Below are 17,632 nucleotides of genomic sequence, written 5' to 3' on the forward strand. Positions count from 1 at the left end.
CCACTCGATAGCATGATGCGGTGATTACGTGAATGACTACCCTCGATGCGATGACCACATTGCGGCCCGTGATTCTGGGGTCACAGTCGGAAATTTTGCTCACTTGAAGCTTGGATACTGTAGATGCTGTGAAACACATAGACCTTCCTGGATTGTTACAAATCGTTTTGGCTTGACTTTTTTGTCCGCAGCTACGATGAGGAGAATGTCCAGCCAGTGCACTACCACATGAACATTACTGATTACCATTTCGACGCGGTTATTGAGATGTTCCATCATGTCTTCGTAGAACTTGGTGAGTACGTGCGGTTGTCCTCGCTCAATGGGAAGGAACTTCGTCACGAAAGTCCAGAGCGAAGATCTAGGGAGCTCCGTCGAAGTTTCTTGCTGGTCTCTTCTCACAGCTGGACTATGTGACTGCACATTTACCATGCGTCGCATGTATGATAATGAGAAGGGCCATTTAGATATACATCCCAATGCAATCACCGACAGTCTGGCTGAACTTGGGCGATGTCGTAAGCTGATAACGACAGGCTGCACTGTTCGAATGGAAGTCGCGAAGAAAAATGAAGAGATGGGTGAGTTAGTGTGTACTCGTTCGGGTGTGCTTGCTCACCCTCGTTCTGATCTGTTGCATCGTGCTCACCGTGCAAGTATTTGGCAGGTACGGACTTGATGTTCGTCAAAATGGGATACGACGAAGGCCTGGAGGATTTCATTAAGAGACTTTTTGACCTGAGCAAAGTCGATCGACGGTTGAAGAGATTCTTCCAGGGTGAGGGGTTGCCTTTACATTGACGAGTGATGCCGGTTCAGGAAAGGATTTGCATCGGATACGTACAGGCTTCCAAGGCTACTTGACGGAGCGTTTTGGGGGGCCAACACAGTATAAAGGTCGAGAATTGGAGGATATACACAGGGGTCTCGGTAAGGGGGGCTGTTGAAGATGCAGGTTCTGTCTGTTCTGCCTTTGTATAGTGAACAGTACAATAATATCTCGTAGATTGTGTGGACGTAGACAGACGCTTGACATGGGTGATACAATACACCCACCGTGGGGCTCGAACCCACGACCACAAGGTTAAGAGCCTTGCGCTCTACCGACTGAGCTAGACGGGCTGATATTGGTTATTACTCAAGCTTCATTATTTCTCGGCGATAGGCAATTAGTTCGAAGGAACCCCGATGAATAGTCTGTTAATTCGACTCGTCTGCCGAGTTTCGTAATCGTCCGATTTGGCCCTGTACAGCAGCCGTTCTGATTCCATCCAGGTCTGGATGACTTCTATTTCGACTGTTTCCTGATCAACGCGGAAAAGGCTCTCCACGGGCTGGGGGTGGAAGAGGACATCATCGCTGACGTAAGTGAAGCGTTGCCGTATCACACCTTAACAGCGCGTCGCAGGTATTGATAACTCTTGAATTCGCTCGGGCACATGTCCTTAACAGGAAGCGTGACCAGTTGTCTCAGTTGAAACTAGTGGACGGTAGAACTACTCTCCCGAAGCCCTGCTGGTCTCATTCCTAGCCCAATCAGGTGCCACGATATTCGAGCGTATCGGTGGAGACATGAATCTCGAGGCTGTTGTTGAGACAATGTACAGCGGAGCCTTGCTGGATCCACGCATCAAGTTCTTCTTTGATCTTCCCAAAGACAGAGTAAGTGGACATTGAAGCCTCTGTAGACTGATTAGTACGACGTCCTGGTGCTTGCTTCCCCCAGTGAGGCAGACTCATCCATTTTGAAGATCATTGTGGAAATACCAGCGCTCGAGCCGGAGGATTTCAAATACTCTTCTATTCAATTCCATGGGCGAATAGAAGCGATAGTTTAGGTTGAGCAAATAAAGGAGAGGATGTGTACATTCCTTTCGATGATAACAGGAGCTCCTGAAGTCAAATACGACGTGAAGGCGCTGAAGGAAATTCATCGCGGTATGGTTACGGCCTAGGTTTTGAGCCGTAGTTCAATTTGGCAGGTATAAATATCACGGATTACCATTTCGATGCATTGATGGAAAATATGAAAGTTGCCTGCGAGCTTATGGAGATCGACAACACGGTACGGCTACAGCCGCGCAATTGCATCACCACAAACTTCTCTTTGATTGCGATAGATGTCCTCTTGGCACTTCAAGATCACGGCATGTTTCGTTTAGGGTTCCTGGATTAGAAAATCAAGATTCATTCGAATCATCATACGATATCGCTAGTGTTCCTTCGTCCTTCTCTATCGCGATTGACTACGTTTATATCCGTCTTAGGTCAGGGTGGACTTCCTTGAATGTGTCTCTCATGTCCGGGGAATTATCACAGCAGGCTGCACTGTCCGACTAGAGTTGGCCAAGAGACGTACAGAGATAGGCGGTAAGCTGGGTTATCTCGTGCATTTCCAGCTTCCGCAGAAGTCAAATTTCGACTGAGTATTTGATGTACTTATTTTCGTTGTTGAAAGGCACTGAGGGTCTGTTCAAGCAGCTCGGTGGTGAGGAGGGTATCGCGAAGGCCGTACAGCGACTCTACGAGTAAGGGAGCGACCCAGTGTAGACGAGCTGTCACCCTTTCTTCAAGCAGACTAGTGGACAGAGATGAACGATTGTCCCCATTCTTGAGCGGAGCGAAGCTAGCGGCGATCGCGCAGTCTCAGACTAAGTTTTTAACACACCTTTTTGGTGGCGCAGAAGAGTGAGTTGGTCCAACGGTGGTCTCTGGAAAGTGATGAAGTATAGAAGAGATCGTTTGTCGAGGAAATCATAACGCCACCGCAGGCGCAGTCGGCTGATATCCGACATATCTCAAGCTAAACGATGAACTGAGAGAATCTTCCGCAGAAGGCATCCTTTGCAGATACAAAGGGAGAGAACTGAAGCGGATTCATCAGATGATTGATATATACGACTACCATATGGATGCCTTCGTGAATCTTATGAAGAGCGGTGATAACTCGTTTCCGCCGTGGAAATTCTGCGGCAGAGACTAGCACTCGGCGATTATATCTGGCTTCCCTTTCAAAGCATGTGCTTCATGCAGTGGGAATGTTTTTGTTATTGGAATCCCGTGAGCTTGGCAGCTCAGCTAGCACTAGTACCGTCTCGTTTGAGAACTCAAACGTGAACTCTATAGTGTGCAGTGCGAAAACAAAGCTGTGCACGTCTCACTGTTTGAGTATGCGTGCAAGTTGCGTGGTTCTTTCGAGCTCTGATGTACATAAGAATGGCAGTTGACAAAATAAAAAACCATTCTGAAATTGTGAAGGTTCAACCGTTTTTCTCGTTCAGTGCTTGAGGAGGCTGACCAAGATCCCGAGACTATAGACTCTTGCATCATACTAATGGAGACGTGCCGTTCCCGGATCGTCAAACCGGCTAATCATGATGTAAGTGACGGCAGTATTTAATTAATGAAGGACGACGTCTACATGGGAGTGCTTGCTACTCTTGGTTTAGGTAAGACGAGCTCAAGCGATGGCTAACAAGAAGCCTCTGTATGAGCGACTCGGTGGTGAGATGTCAATAGCAAAATTATCGGAAATGTTTTAGACCGAGGCGATGGAGGATTCACGTAGGAACGGTTGTGACGATAGGGTGCGTCGTTGAATCCAACTTACTGACTATGAAAGTCTCCGATGCAGGATTCGAACCTACGACTATCTGTTCCGTAAGCAGACATTCTATTCAGCTGAACTAATCGGGCTATGATGTAGCGTTCTGCATCTATTCCATTTCCTGTACATCATAACGCTAACGATAGATAATACCAGTAGAGACAGTTGTGATAGTACGCTCAAGGTTATGTGTTCATTAAAGTACCCGATGCAGGATTCGAACCTACGACCATCTGCTCCGTAGGCAGACATTCTATCCAGCTGAACTAATCGGGCTATGTCTTTAATTCCCCTAGCCGATCTCGTATCTTGCCATTATGACATAAATCGGGAGTATCATGAGTCGGTGGTGGACCCTTTAAGATCAGGTACGAAGAGCTTTTTCGAGAAGAACAAAGCGAAGATAGCTACGATCAAAAAGAAAATCACACAGTTGATAGGAACTGTAACTGGAGGATCGAAACAGTAGTCTTTTTCCTCACTCTCCCACACCCACGTTGAAGTTCCCAGATACGACTTGGCTGACTTGAAACCATCCCACTTTTCCATGAATATTACGGACTTCCACTTCGACGCGGTCATATGTATTATCAGGCAGGCTGGCGAGACCCTCCATATAAACTCAAAAGATCTTGAAGAGCTTATTTCGGTAGGTGGTCGGATTCTCGCATTCCTCACCTGTGCTACCCTGGATTACAGGAGTGTTCCGTGCGATCCTGCTAGCATAGAGTTTTCAACTTGACGTTAACATCGGGCGTGCTATTACCAATCCGCATGGTGGTGTGGGTGCTCGCTGCAGATACTACAGAAGTTGCGCCCAGAGATCACAACCGGATGTACGGTCCGCCGAGAGATGGCGCGTCAAAACCTTGCGCGCTGTGAAACAGGCGAGGGACTCTACGAGCGGCTCTGTACGTCAAACAGGGTATAATAGCACAATCCACCCGCCTCATCGAATTTTATGGAAGCCGCGGCCCGCCCCCGCGGGCTCTTGAGCTCTCTCGTCTCCTTGTTCTCCCTTCGATTTTTTTCCGACCTCGTTCTTTGATTTCTTCAGTCGAGACAGAAGGCATAGCTCGACTGATGGATACCCTCTTCAACCTCATCAGCAAAGACGCTCGTATCAGAGAATTCTTCCCCGTAGATAGTATGCAAATCATAAAAGAAGCTAAGCTGGTGTAGGACCCGACCTCCTTTCACTTGCCGGGGTCTCTGTGAACTCTCTTCAGCTTCTTCATTGAGCTGTTCGGCGGACCTCCGGAGTATGAAGGGCGTGACCTAACAGGTGGGACAATAAGTGGAGAGCAGAACAGCTTAGTTGATCACCCTCGGGCGATCGTTCCGACTCTAACCCGGTCCATTTCAGATATACACGAGCCATTGTGCATCACAGACTATCATTTCGACGCTTTTTTATCGGACATGTCGAGGGCGTTGCTCTCACAAGGCCACGAGGACAGCTTGGTGGATGAGGTTATCATCACGCTTGATTCGGTGAGTGAGCCCTACGAGGATTGGAGGGCGCTTGGAACCCGCGGTTTTCATTCCTGCTCCATCAGGTGCGCAATGCGGTACTCGACCGGCAGTCGGAGCTCGTGATAGAGCCGCGTAATGGTCTTAATTTACTCGAACGATTTGGTGGCGATAGCAATCTCGAAGCAGTAGCAGAGGGAATGTATCAGTACTTCACAGAAGACAGTCGTATCAAGTAAGTTACTCGATAACTTGAAATACCCGATGCAGGATTCGAACCTACGACCATCTGCTCCGTAGGCAGACATTCTATCCAGCTGAACTAATCGGGCTATGAGTGGTGGTTGAAGCATGAACTTAGGTTCTACTTTGCTAAAAACAAAGCAAAGGAAAGATCCATCACCACAAAACTCCATCAATTCCTCTCTGGAGCTTTTGGTGGACTCATACGGTAGTCAATTCATCCTTCTTGTCTCATCCGAATTAAATGGATTCGTCAGATACGATCAAGATGACCTAAAGCCTGTCCACTATGACATGAACATCTCTGATTACCATTTCGATGCCGTCCTCGAGTGCTTCGTAAAGAGTGCAGAAGAGCTCGAAGATTTAGATGAGGATGTGAGGCACTCCATGATTCATTTTAGGACGACTCATAATAGAAGTGACTTTTATGAGCTCGTGGGTTCAACGCACTCATGTTGAGCATAAACGTAGCCGTTGCGGTTCCGGGCATTCGTAGTGACCTGAAACACCCGGTATAGCACCATTATTGAGGGAGTCCTCTCTCATCTCGAACAATGTTCCTCACAGGCAATATCTGATGCCTTGCAGATACTTAACTCGGTGAGGTCGGATATTATAGCAGGTGCGTACTGATGGTCAGCGTGACTCGTGCGCTAACACGTACCATCAGGATCTCGGGTTCGGATGGACGCAGCTGAGCGGAAAACCAACGAGGATGGCATTGAGGAGCTGTTCAAGAGAATTGGAAAAGTTGAAGGAGTGGAGAAATTTGTAGACCAATTGTAAGGATACGTTGAGCATGTGTGTTACGAGTTGTGTGCGATAACTGAACTGTAGTCTACATCATAACCTTCCGGTCACGGCAAAGATTGATTTGTGGAAGATACGAACGTGTGGAGCGCGATAAGCGTATATACATGTTCTTCGAGGGTGCTAAGCTACAGGCAATAAAAAAAGCACAGACGGATTACTTCATCGGCGTGAGCTGGCTCGTTTCAAGATGCTCGGTCATATGTTGGCTTTCAGCTCTTCGGCGGTCCTAATCAATACAAGGGACGGAGTCTCGAGGATGTGCATCAAATTATAGCGATGAACGACTATCACGTTGACTGTTTTTTCCTGAACATCCAGAAGTGCCTAGGGTGAGTTTTAAGAGCTCTACTTCCCTTCGCAGAATTCGTCGGCCTCAGGATGATGGGGTTTAACAATGAAACCATCGATCAATTCGTGGTTCATCTGGAAAAGCTCCGACCTCAAATTCTCCACCACCATTACAAGAATATGATGTAGGTTCTCGTCTCACATTATCTCGTGCGTTCATCAGTACTATTCCTCTCAGGATGGAGTGAATCTAACGTGACATGACATGTATAACGGTCCACCATTAAAGTATCAGACTATGCAATGATGTATTATTAATTATTCTTTATCGTTGCGTTGAAGTTTGGGCGCATGCTGGAACAACATTGAGACGTTCTTCGGCTGTTCCATCAAATCTTCAGTGAAGGCTCTTCATGAACCTCGGTGAGTACATGCGGCTCACCTCGCTTACTGGGAAGAGCCTTCGTGCACTGTTCGAATGCAAGCCACAAAGAGAAATGAAGAGATGTGTGAGATGGTGTTTGTTCGTTAGGGTGTGCTAGTCTCGCCTTCCTCTTGTGTGTTGCTCCATGCGTGTTTCGTGCTCATCGTGCAAGTATTTGGCAGGTACGGACTTGATGTCCGTTAAAATGCGATACGACGAAGACCTGGAGGATTTCATTAAGAGACTTTTTGACCTGAGCAAAGTCGATCGACGGTTGAAGAGATTCTTCCAGGGTGAGGGGTTGCCTTTACATTGACGAGTGATGCCGTTTAAGGAAGGGATTTGCATCGGATACGTACAGGCTTCCAAGGCTACTTGACGGAGCGTTTTGGGGGGCCAACACAGTATAAAGGTCGAGAAATGGAGGATATACACAGGGGTCTCGGTGAGGGGGGCTGTTGAAGATGCAGGTTCTGTCTGTTCTGCCTTTGTATAGTGAACAGTACAATAATATCTCGTAGATTGTGTAGACGTAGACAGATGCTTGATATGGGTGATAAGATACACCCACCGTGGGGCTCGAACCCACGACCACAAGGTTAAGAGCCTTGCGCTCTACCGACTGAGCTAGACGGGCTGATGTTTGCTATTTCTCTAGCTTAATTATTACTCGACGAGGGGCAATTAGTTCGAAGGAACCCTGATGAATAGTCTGCTATTCCGACTCGTCTGCCGAGTTTCGTAATCGTCCGATCTGGCCCTGTACAGCAGCCGTTCTGATTCCATCCAGGTCTGGATGACTTCTATTTCGACTGTTTCCTGATCAACGCGGAAAAGGCTCTCCACGGGCTGGGGGTGGAAGAGGACATCATCGCTGACGTAAGTGACGCGTTGCCTTATCACACCTTAACAGCGCGTCGCAGGTATTGATAACTCTTGAATTCGCTCGGGCACATGTCCTCAACAGGAAGCGTGACCAGTTGTCTCAGTTGAAACTAGTGGACGGTAGAACTACTCTCCCGAAGCCCTGCTGGTCTCATTCCTAGCCCAATCAGGTGCCACGATATTCGAGCGTATCGGTGGAGACATGAATCTCGAGGCTGTTGTTGAGACAATGTACAGCGGTGCCTTGCTGGATCCGCGCATCAAGTTCTTCTTTGATCTTCCCAAAGACAGAGTAAGTGGACAGTGAAGCCTCTGTAGACTGGTGAGTACGACGTCCTGGTGCTTGCTTCCCCTAGCGAGGCAGACTCATCTATTTTGATGATCATTGCGGAAGTACCAGCGCTCGAGCCGGAGGTTTTCAAATACTCTTCTATTCAATTCCATGGGCAAATAGAAGCCATAGTTTAGGTTGAGCAAATAAAGGAGAGGATGTGTACATTCCTTTCGATGATAACAGGAGCTCCTGAAGTCAAATACGACGTGTAGGCGCTGAAGGAAGTTCATCGCGGTATGGTTACGGCCTAGATTTTGAGCCGTAGTTCAATTTGGCAGGTATCAATATCACGGATTACCATTTCGATGCATTGATGGAAAATATGAAAGTTGCCTGCGAGCTTATGGAGATCGACACCACGGTACGGCTACAGCCCTGCAGTTGCATCACCACAAACTTCTCTTTGACTGCGATGGATTTCCTCTTCGCATCTCAAGGGTCTCATTTTCTCTCTCATTTTCACGGCATGTTTCGTTTAGGGTTCCTGGATTAGAAAATCAAGATTCATTCGAACCATCATACGATATCGCTAGTGTTTCTTCGTCCTTCTCTATCGCGATTGATTACGTTTATATCGTCTTAGGTAAGGGTGGACTTCCTTGAATGTGTCTCTCATGTCCGGGGAATTATCACAGCAGGCTGCACTGTCCGACTAGAGTTGGCCAAGAGACGTACAGAGATAGGCGGTAAGCTGGGTCATCTCGTGCATTTCCAGCTTCGGCAGAAGCCAAATTTCGACTGAGTATTTGATGTACTTATTTTCGTTGTTGAAAGGCACTGAGGGTCTGTTCAAGCAGCTCGGTGGTGAGGAGGGTATCGCGAAGGCCGTACAGCGACTCTACGAGTAAGGGAGCGACCCAGTGTAGACGAGCTGTCACCCTTTCTTCAAGCAGACTAGTGGACAGGGATGAACGATTGTCCCCATTCTTGGGCGGAGCGAAGCTAGCGGCGATCGCGCAGTCTCAGACTAAGTTTTTAACACACCTTTTTGGTGGCGCAGAAGAGTGAGCTGGTCCAACGGTGCTCTCTGGAAAGTGATGAAGTATAGAAGAGATTGTTTATCGAGGAAATCATAACGCCACCGCAGGCGCAGTCGGCTGATATCCGACATATCTCACGCTGAACAATGAACTGAGAGAATCTTCCGCAGAAGGCATCCTTTGCAGATACAAAGGGAGAGAACTGAAGCGGATTCATCAGATGATTGATATATACGACTACCATATGGATGCCTTCGTGAGTCTTATGAAGAACGGTGAGAACTACAACTCGTTTCCGCCGTGGAAATTCCGCGGCAGAGACTAGCACTCGGCGATTATATCTGGCTTCCCTTTCAAAGCATGTGCTTCATGCTGTGGGAATATTTTTGTTATTGGAATCCCGTGAGTTTGACAGCTCAGCTAGCACTAGTACCGTCTTGTTTGAGAACTCAAACGTGAACTCTATAGTGTGCAGTGCGAAAATAAAGCTGTGCACGTCTCACCGTTTGAGTATGCGTGCAAGTTGGGTGGTTCTTTCGAGCTCTGATGTACATCAGAATGGTAGCTGACAAAATAAGAAACCATTCTGAAATTGTGAAGGTTCAACTATTTTTCTTACTCAGTGCTTGAGGAGGCTGATCAAGATCCCGAGACTATAGACTCTTGCATCATACTAATGGAGACGTGCCGTTCCCGGATCGTCAAACCGGCTAATCATGATGTAAGTGACGGCAGTATTCAATTAATGAAGGACGACGTCTACATGGGAGTGCTTGCTACTCTTGGTTTAGGTAAGACGAGCTCAAGCGATGGCTAACAAGAAGCCTCTGTATGAGCGCCTCGGTGGTGAGATGTCAATAGCTAAATTATCGGAAATGTTTTACACCGAGGCGATGGAGGATTCACGTGGGAACAGTTGTGACTATAGGGCGTGTCGTTGAATCCAACTTAGTGACCATGAAAGTACCCGATGCAGGATTCGAACCTACGACCATCTGCTCCGTAGGCAGACATTCTATCCAGCTGAACTAATCGGGCTATGATGCAGCGTTTTGCATCTATTCCATCTCCTGTACATCATAGCGCTAACGATAGATAATACCAGTAGAGACAGTTGTGATAGTACGCTCAAGATTATGTGTTCATTAAAGTACCCGATGCAGGATTCGAACCTACGACCATCTGCTCCGTAGGCAGACATTCTATCCAGCTGAACTAATCGGGCAATGCAGAAGGTTCTTGCATTCGCTCTATCTTCTGTACATCATAGCGTAAACGATGGATAGTTACTGTGAAAAAAGTTGCCACGGCACATTTCTTACTCTCGGCGTTCATAAAAGTACCCGGTACATAAGTCGAAGATACGATCATCTGCTCCGTAGGCAGACATTCTATCCAGCTGAACTAATTGAGTCGTAAATATCATTTTTGTAGCCGTTCTGCTCTCTTATCATTATGACGCAAATGGAGCGTCTAACAATCTTGAACTAACATGAATCCGTGGTAGACCCTGTACGATAAAATACAGAGCTCAGAAAAAGCAAAGCGAAGATAGCTACAATTAGAAAGAAACGCAGTTGATAGGAAATGTAGCTGGAGGATCGAAACAGTAGTCTTGTGCCCAATGTGCGTGCCTAAGACTAGTAATCCGGTCATATGCCGCCAGTGGCGAGCAAGATCGTTGGTGTCGTATTAGTCGGTTCGTACTATCCCTCGCAAGCATTGGTAGTCACGTATTGTTACCTTCTCTTCAGCCACTCACAGCTACCCGGAGCTTCCCGGCGCCAAGGCAGGCGACGTTATCCTTCTCTTCCGCACGGAACCGTGTCTGACCCTCGCTCTGGCTTCCGGCTCTTGGGCTCTCTCATCAGCACATACATGTTCATGTATTCCCATGACTGAGTGAACACGGGTTGAGATCGGTGTTCCGATTGCTATTAGTTTTCCTCACGTAACGTGATTCGCGTTCCGTTGGAATATTCAGCTACCGTTTCCTTGATTATGAGAAAAGTCAAGGAAACGAAATTTCTCCGCTTCCCTATTGAAAACGTCCCACTATTAGTAAATCTTCCCATATTTGCAACTTCGTCACTGTCAACTATTCTATCATACGCTCCTCACAAGCTAACGACAAACACAAGATCTACGCCACTTTTGAAACCTTAGGAGAACCATAGTCCAGCAGCAACATCATCAGCACCGCCGTCGCAGTAATCTTCGCTGTTCAAAGGATATAAATGCTTTTATTGCTCCTAGTAGTGGAATAGAAATATAACATCAGCAGTATGCGAACATCAACCGTACCACCAATTAGTGTACTAATGTGTACAGCGTTATACGAGGCAGCAACTGGTAGTAATAGGAGTTGTTATTGTGACACATACGCTATTCGATGCGGCTCACAGCTTCATAGTATCTTCACTTCTGCTCGTCCTTATTCGATTCTGAAGGAAGATAAAAACTCAAATCGAAATCGAGCTGCTCAGAGGAGTGGCGATCGACAAGTCGACGGGAATCCCATAAAGCTCCTTCATGAGAGTTGTGATCGAAATACTTCATCAATGATTCTCAACATGCACACTATGAATCGTACTACTCGCGGGAGTCTTCTCCTATTACATCACTAGCGAAAAAGGCAATAAGGAACGAACATTGCTACTCCTAATATAACGATCACACACATACATTCGATTCCTAGTATAACAACAAACTCACCTCCTTCAGCAGGCGCGGCGGCATGCTCCCCAGTAGCAGCAGGGGGCAAAATCTGATCCTAAAAGAACCAACACTGATGAGCTCAACCCAAAGCCTTCTGCCTTACCGAGAGGCCACTAGCCAGCGCAGCTGCATCAGCCGGCTCCGTAGTCGGGGTCACAGAGAAGGTGTAGCTGCGGGCGTTACGGTAACTGATCCAATACAGATATTATAATAGCGCTAGCCTAGCCACCCACGTCGATCCATCCTGCATCGAGCCCATATGCTCCTTATACTGCACCACAGTTGAAAGGTTGAGGCCGAGGATCTCACGGAACTTCTCACAGATTCTGAATGGCGACAAAACATACGGAAATGCGACTCGCATTTCAGGTTGGTTCATCATGCGAGCGACCCTGGGGACTAACCTGAATCTAACTTGGGGGTTGGTGGCGTTGCTGTAGTTCCAGATTGAGATGATATCATCCTTATAGCGCGTAGAAAGCACACAGCCTACTACATCGGGCACTTCGAAAAGCTCACCTGGACGGAGAAAGAGTTTACTACACTGATTCTGAATCTCATACTCTAGCGCATAATTCATTTTCTCAAGTTAGTATTGAGAAATATCACAAACTAGTCAATTACTAGTAAGTAATACAAACCTCACAAGCAAATAACACCAGAACATTCCCAGTAAATACTGGTAAGTTAAACAAGCTCTCATAGAACCTACCGATGCAAGCCATGACCAGAGTCTCCCAAAGCTGGCCCAAGTGATTTCTAGCACTCTTCTTCTTGATCCTCAGGATCCAGCAGCCACCATCAGGGAACTCCTCCCACATAGGTTTGTACCCCCTACACAGGAACAGTTCCAAAGCTAAGCTAATCAGCGACTATTACTTCCGAAATAGATGAACATTAACATTGGGAGGCAGCTCGTTGGGGCGAACGCAGTGCCTAACACAATCGCCTCCCATGCGGGTCGGCACCTAATCCTACGAGTAATGTCTGTAGAAGCCTTCCACAGTGTTGAAGGTTCCAGCCTGCTTGAGGCCCTCCACATAAGCGTCCGATTCACGACGGTCGCCAGACTTACGATCGAACCTAAGGTCGTTGTATGAAAGATACAAAACAGGTCCGAAAATGGTCACCAGAAAGTCCAGGCAGTCTCGAGGGGATGCTCGTTAGAAGGGTACTCTCCCTCCTTCACTCTGGCTTCTTCAGGGTGTAGTGCGTCCATATTCATAAAAGCTACTCTACAACGTAGTGACAACCACGACCACGACCACCACGACAGCCGAAAACACGAATTCGAAAAAGTAGAAACTCCCGAGTGATATGATTAACGATAGATCAACTTAGTGTGTTTAATGAGTAGGAGCTCCCGGGAATCCTCCAGGCATTCCTCCACCCATCTTCGACATCAGTTTCTGCAGCAGAGGGCCGACCTCAGGGTCGCTCATATACCTATGATGAAAAATGTAAAACGTGAATCGCTTCGCTCCGCTATACTTTACTTCATCATATTGGCCGGATTTTGCATCATATCCTGCATAGCAGCCATGACCTTGGGGTTACTGAATGCAGCCTGGAGATCCGGATCTCCCATATCGGGCATACCACCTAAATCAATAAACACTACCCTAAACAGCGGAGCGTTGCTCCTCACCAGGCATTCCTCCCGGCATGCCTCCACTAGGGAACCCCTCCGCTGAGCTAGAGGTGGACCCCTCAGCCTTCTTCTGGGCGTCATAGGCCTTTTGCGCAGCTGTCCTACAATAACTACACAATCAATAGTCACCAGTGTCACCACCGTGTCACCTCCGCTTTTTGATCTCCCTCTCCTTCCTCAACTTGTCGTTCTGTTCTACCTCATTCTGATAATCTCTCCTTAGCTGAGCAATCTTCGACCATTTCTCATCAACAAACCTAGCAAGAATCCATCAGTAGACACCATCAAACCCTTCAAAGGTCTCTTTACCTGTGGATCTCCTCAGTAGCCTCATCAAAATCTATATTCTGGGCTGCTGCTAAGTCCGAATGAGCCTCTTCCCATCTGAGGCCATATGTAAGGCTTCGACTTAGTCGCTCAGGTTTACCTCTGCAACCTCCTATTCGCGACGCCGCGTATCCTGTACGCTCTTCCACTGTCAGGGTTTAATTTCCTGAAGATGACGAGAAAGATACTCCTCACGCACAGCGAGGATTCCGTAACCTTACAGAGCCGCATCAGCATCATTCATAGCAGCCAAGGGCCTCCTCAGCTTCAATAACACCGCTGCCCTTCGAGCAAACAGGAGAGCGGTCGCGCCACCGATGTTGATGGCTTTAGTGTATCTGCGAAAAACAAAGTGGGTAGTACCACCAAAGATGCCAACGAGGATGATAATTTAATAATGAAATCACACTAACTAGAAAGGGTACTCGCACTACGTTAGCATATACTACGTTGCCAAAGTAAGTCATTGATCATCAAATGTGATGAGTGATACGCTCAGATGGAGCATGAAACTCGCTAATTAATAGTTTGAGTTATTACTTCTCCAGAGCCTTCTCCAGGTCACCGTCCTCCATCGCCTCAACAGCTTCTTGCTTGAGTCCAGCTTGTTGGTCCATCTCATCGTCATTAAGGTCCTAAAAAGACCCCATCCCTCGACTCGCCTCAAGGGCAGTACCCACCTTATCCACGGGGCCAGAGGGCAAGACAGGCTCCGACTCGGGTTCCAAGCGCTCTGGGTCTGAGGGGTCGTTGAAGATGGACTCGTCGGGCTTGGGAGGATCCTATCGAGGGATCATTTGTCTACTAACACACTTGTGAATTACCACAATCGGGGGCTCCTCTTCCTCCTCCTCTTCCTCGGGGGCTGGGTGCTTGGGGGAGCTGTCGCCGTGAGTTTCGTGCGTCCGAGGCATCTAAGCGAGGAGGTATCTTAGGTTATCTCACGTAAGATACGGATTAGGTCCACCTGTTCTTCTTCCGAGGACGATGTTGCTTCTGAGGACGACTGCTCGACTTCTGGAATTGTAGCTCCCAAGCTCTCTAGATAAGTCCTAAGGCGGAGAAAACATCCAAGACTGAACCCGGCGAAATGCCGTACTTGAAAAATCTGAGCTCGGGGAGCTGCAGTAACTCTGGACGGGCCTTAATGGTGTCGATGAAGCCCTTGAGTTCATTCACTTTGGTGTGATCCATTGCTGACAAATTAAAAGCTAACACGAACCTCATAAAAAATGAAGGGGAATCCTCCCCCACTATGTAATGCCAGCATCAACATCGGATTCGCCTTGCTCTTGTGCAAGAGGCTGTCCCTCGTAGCCTAAGGGGCCAGTGAGGAGCCAAGGACTCCCTCAGACACTACTACGGGATTTTCTTACACACACAGCTACTGACCGAGGCCAGCTTCTGATACAATTATAGGAAAAACTCATCCGGCACACTGACTGCGAGTTGGGTAGAGAGGAATGCTAGGAATCATCACAATCGGACGCTTAAGATGAACGATTAAAGAAGGAAAAATCTTGCGCGAGTTATTCCGTGCTCGGAGAAAATATCACACTCTAAAACGGCGACCTTTTTATTCAACTTGTACAAGATCCCGCGGTGGCGAAGCAAACCGAAACCGCTGCTCACGAGTGATGATCAATTTCAGAATCGATTCTTAGTCGATTCGGGATTGGATCATTGTACACTTGTAATGCCCGATTAGCTTTCGAGGAGATTGAGACGAATTCTCTACATCTTTTTTATGTATGCCTATCGACTATCGGTATTCTCTGTAGTATTGTCATCACACTCCCTATCATCGAGTGGAGTTCTACTGTCTCTTGTGTAATGTTATCAAATCGAATCGGTAACTCTAAGCCTGAGAAGTTAGAGCACGCCAATGCGTATAACTATGTTGATCGATCGTTACGAGCTAGCTATTCCCTCAAGGTCCCTTTTCCCCCATGTATCGCTTCATGCCGATCCGTCAATTGTCTCATTCAGCTGCATACTGGACCTCAGTGTTTGTGTGATAGTAGCGGATGCTAATGACGATATCGCTGAAGTTTTCCTCCTGCCGCTCTTGGCCATGGTAATCGCTGCGACAAGAAGGCTGAATCGTCCCAGTCCGACCAATAGTATTCGGACTTCCATCACTGGATCAACTCCTGTTGAGGACGAGAATACAGTCAGATTTAAAATCGACGTCATGTGAGCCCTGCAGACACTAATACGGCATCATCTTTTTACCCACGAGTAACTTGTTGTAGGTACCAATCCCTATCCTGGACCGTGTATAGGAGATTTTCTGAGTTCGACTCCCTGATGATGGAAGTAAGCTGCATCTTTTGACTGATAATGTCTAGTGTGGGGGAAATTCACTCGATCGAATACGAGTGTTGGTGACAATGAGAAAATTGTAGGAAGTTCTCGTTGGTTTTTGTACACTTTCATCCCGAGTCATGTGTGAAATTCAATAATGTAGCGAGCGTCCTGAGCTCAGCTGAGGAAACCGAGAGCACATTTTGGGAAGGAGGTTGGTTTGGTTCTTTAGTTGACTGGATGCGGACATGCATTTCTCCCACCGTTACCTCCCAAGACACTCGTTCGCGCACCAATGGCTACCTCGGACACCATCAGTAACACTTTCCACGCTGAAGGTCCATCACTAGCCCTCGCCTTAGGGACGAGGACTCACGCATTGCACATACTACTTCGGCGACTCATACAGCGTCCGGACACGCGCTCGAGCCCCCCATTTCTAAGGTGGGGTTGTCTCGAACGGTTTGCCTCGGGACCCTCTGTATAGCTCCAGGATGAGGTGGCGTATGACTGACCTTGAAGTTAGATTCATAGAGTTCGAAAAACACACTGATGTTGATTATGCGTCACCATTGCAGCTAAAGATAGCTGATGATGCTGGAGACGACCAAGCTAAGCTAGATGATCCCAGGCGGGTCTATGAATATATTATTTTTATATTTTACAGATGCCCATTCAGGTTTGCTGTTACTGGAATGCAAGTCAATGCTACGCAGACTATCGTCATTGCTTCCCATGAGGTAGGTCTACCACGGTACTAGTAAGCACATGTTCTGGAGAGGGATCTGATTGTTCATGTGTTATCGGCAGCGTGGTATGAGTTTTCTCTCAGGATTCAACCGCGATGGCCCGGCTCGGTCGAGTCTGGTCAGTGGTGGAAGCAGATGAGCTCGGATCGATCAACGTCTACCATCGAGTGAAGTCTGTTGGCGGGCCCCCACCGTACGAGGGGAGAGGCAGGTGAGTAAACGGCATACGGGACATCACAATTTAGAGTATTGGTTTTCACACCAATAATATGCGGATCCAAGAATAGGAACATCCTCCAATAATTCTTCGTTTGTGAGAGTTGGTAGCTGCATGGGGCGTCTGGCGCCCGGCGCCATGTTGAAACACTTGTCGGGCTTAATTAAATGTCGTATGAACCACCCTGATATTCGGGATCGATTTCAAGAGCATTCTCTGCATATTTTCTGCAGTATCGGATACTGCAGAGGAAGTTGATTGTTCACGCGTTATTGGCAGCGTGCATATGCACTATCGTTGTACCAGTTATGTCGATTCTGATGTAATTGACGTATGCACTGGACATGTCATTCACTGAGAATTGTCAATAAATATTCCATACTCATCATCGCGAAACAATTGCCGTATCGCGTCAATGAGGCGCGAGCATTTGAGAAGTCAGCCAGTGAACACAGACATGGACCGTTAGTAAATATCGGAATTTCTAAGTTCGCCATGGCGGCTCCGAAAAGGTATGCGTATCACCCGAAGATGAGACTCCATACTCTTTACTCACTCACTCGAGAGCATGGGTGCTACTTGCGTGAACACACAACGTGTGTACAGTTAAAAA

General features: G+C 47.4%; 6 protein-coding genes and 7 non-coding genes across 13 annotated transcripts in view; 4 read left to right on the top strand and 9 right to left on the bottom strand.

Annotated features, from left to right (window-relative positions):
* Positions 1-6,675, top strand: part of Pmar_PMAR024802 (hypothetical protein) — a gene marked incomplete at both ends in the record, with an annotated part of 11,849 nt that extends 5,174 nt beyond the window's left edge. Inside the window, 28 exons of the mRNA XM_002764552.1 lie at positions 192-295; positions 468-581; positions 668-778; positions 820-930; positions 1,276-1,364; positions 1,409-1,490; positions 1,541-1,662; positions 1,839-1,938; positions 1,983-2,065; positions 2,268-2,370; positions 2,459-2,528; positions 2,851-2,939; positions 3,282-3,379; positions 3,450-3,501; positions 3,976-4,072; positions 4,118-4,256; positions 4,407-4,518; positions 4,665-4,785; positions 4,837-4,892; positions 4,974-5,101; positions 5,167-5,315; positions 5,581-5,701; positions 5,894-5,948; positions 5,997-6,108; positions 6,210-6,306; positions 6,353-6,468; positions 6,517-6,612; positions 6,666-6,675. Of these exons, the coding sequence (XP_002764598.1) occupies positions 192-295; positions 468-581; positions 668-778; positions 820-930; positions 1,276-1,364; positions 1,409-1,490; positions 1,541-1,662; positions 1,839-1,938; positions 1,983-2,065; positions 2,268-2,370; positions 2,459-2,528; positions 2,851-2,939; positions 3,282-3,379; positions 3,450-3,501; positions 3,976-4,072; positions 4,118-4,256; positions 4,407-4,518; positions 4,665-4,785; positions 4,837-4,892; positions 4,974-5,101; positions 5,167-5,315; positions 5,581-5,701; positions 5,894-5,948; positions 5,997-6,108; positions 6,210-6,306; positions 6,353-6,468; positions 6,517-6,612; positions 6,666-6,675 (2,737 nt within the window). The remainder of the gene's footprint in view (positions 1-191; positions 296-467; positions 582-667; positions 779-819; positions 931-1,275; positions 1,365-1,408; positions 1,491-1,540; positions 1,663-1,838; positions 1,939-1,982; positions 2,066-2,267; positions 2,371-2,458; positions 2,529-2,850; positions 2,940-3,281; positions 3,380-3,449; positions 3,502-3,975; positions 4,073-4,117; positions 4,257-4,406; positions 4,519-4,664; positions 4,786-4,836; positions 4,893-4,973; positions 5,102-5,166; positions 5,316-5,580; positions 5,702-5,893; positions 5,949-5,996; positions 6,109-6,209; positions 6,307-6,352; positions 6,469-6,516; positions 6,613-6,665) is intronic.
* On the bottom strand, positions 1,050-1,122 carry Pmar_PMAR024805. The gene has a single exon. It is a non-coding gene; the product is annotated as a tRNA-Lys (tRNA).
* On the bottom strand, positions 3,623-3,696 carry Pmar_PMAR024806. Its single transcript has one exon. It is a non-coding gene; the product is annotated as a tRNA-Arg (tRNA).
* Pmar_PMAR024807 lies at positions 3,810-3,883 on the bottom strand. Its single transcript has one exon. It is a non-coding gene; the product is annotated as a tRNA-Arg (tRNA).
* Pmar_PMAR024808 lies at positions 5,339-5,412 on the bottom strand. The gene has a single exon. It is a non-coding gene; the product is annotated as a tRNA-Arg (tRNA).
* Positions 6,676-6,996: 321 nt separating the features above from the next.
* On the top strand, positions 6,997-9,991 carry Pmar_PMAR024809 (hypothetical protein; the record flags this gene model as incomplete). The annotated part of the gene is made up of 11 exons (XM_002764553.1): positions 6,997-7,144; positions 7,213-7,296; positions 7,642-7,730; positions 7,775-7,856; positions 7,907-8,028; positions 8,336-8,431; positions 8,654-8,756; positions 8,845-8,914; positions 9,237-9,325; positions 9,674-9,771; positions 9,842-9,991. The coding sequence occupies 11 exons, from the start codon at positions 6,997-6,999 to the stop codon at positions 9,989-9,991; spliced, it is 1,131 nt and encodes a 376-aa protein (XP_002764599.1).
* Positions 7,416-7,488, bottom strand: Pmar_PMAR024810. Its single transcript has one exon. It is a non-coding gene; the product is annotated as a tRNA-Lys (tRNA).
* A 23-nt stretch (positions 9,992-10,014) lies between the features above and the next one.
* Positions 10,015-10,088, bottom strand: Pmar_PMAR024811. Its single transcript has one exon. It is a non-coding gene; the product is annotated as a tRNA-Arg (tRNA).
* A 113-nt stretch (positions 10,089-10,201) lies between these two features.
* Pmar_PMAR024812 lies at positions 10,202-10,275 on the bottom strand. Its single transcript has one exon. It is a non-coding gene; the product is annotated as a tRNA-Arg (tRNA).
* A 1,193-nt stretch (positions 10,276-11,468) lies between these two features.
* Positions 11,469-12,987, bottom strand: Pmar_PMAR024813 (Eukaryotic translation initiation factor 4E type, putative; the record flags this gene model as incomplete). The annotated part of the gene is made up of 9 exons (XM_002764554.1): positions 11,469-11,494; positions 11,766-11,823; positions 11,872-11,956; positions 12,002-12,094; positions 12,173-12,287; positions 12,481-12,602; positions 12,648-12,704; positions 12,747-12,851; positions 12,899-12,987. 9 exons carry the CDS (start codon positions 12,985-12,987, stop codon positions 11,469-11,471), a joined length of 750 nt encoding a protein of 249 aa, XP_002764600.1.
* An 80-nt stretch (positions 12,988-13,067) lies between these two features.
* On the bottom strand, positions 13,068-14,940 carry Pmar_PMAR024814 (Hsc70-interacting protein, putative; the record flags this gene model as incomplete). Its single annotated transcript, XM_002764555.1, has 12 exons — positions 13,068-13,214; positions 13,265-13,370; positions 13,417-13,520; positions 13,569-13,676; positions 13,729-13,803; positions 13,847-13,912; positions 13,968-14,084; positions 14,287-14,381; positions 14,427-14,528; positions 14,571-14,660; positions 14,714-14,798; positions 14,846-14,940. 12 exons carry the CDS (start codon positions 14,938-14,940, stop codon positions 13,115-13,117), a joined length of 1,143 nt encoding a protein of 380 aa, XP_002764601.1. The 3' UTR covers positions 13,068-13,114.
* Positions 14,941-15,579: 639 nt separating this feature from the next.
* Pmar_PMAR024815 (hypothetical protein) lies at positions 15,580-17,017 on the top strand (the record flags this gene model as incomplete). The annotated part of the gene is made up of 6 exons (XM_002764556.1): positions 15,580-15,635; positions 16,002-16,065; positions 16,286-16,370; positions 16,416-16,497; positions 16,721-16,793; positions 16,886-17,017. The coding sequence occupies 6 exons, from the start codon at positions 15,580-15,582 to the stop codon at positions 17,015-17,017; spliced, it is 492 nt and encodes a 163-aa protein (XP_002764602.1).
* Positions 17,018-17,434: 417 nt separating this feature from the next.
* The window catches only part of Pmar_PMAR024816 (hypothetical protein), a gene marked incomplete at both ends in the record, with an annotated part of 331 nt that continues 133 nt past the window's right edge, over positions 17,435-17,632 (top strand). Inside the window, 2 exons of the mRNA XM_002764557.1 lie at positions 17,435-17,456; positions 17,626-17,632. The exon at positions 17,626-17,632 is cut by the window's right edge and continues 4 nt beyond it. Coding sequence (XP_002764603.1) covers positions 17,435-17,456; positions 17,626-17,632 — 29 coding nt within the window. The remainder of the gene's footprint in view (positions 17,457-17,625) is intronic.

Source organism: Perkinsus marinus (assembly GCF_000006405.1).
Source record: "Perkinsus marinus ATCC 50983 genomic scaffold scf_1104296977064, whole genome shotgun sequence".
In the NCBI taxonomy this organism is placed as follows: domain Eukaryota; phylum Perkinsozoa; order Perkinsida; family Perkinsidae; genus Perkinsus; species Perkinsus marinus.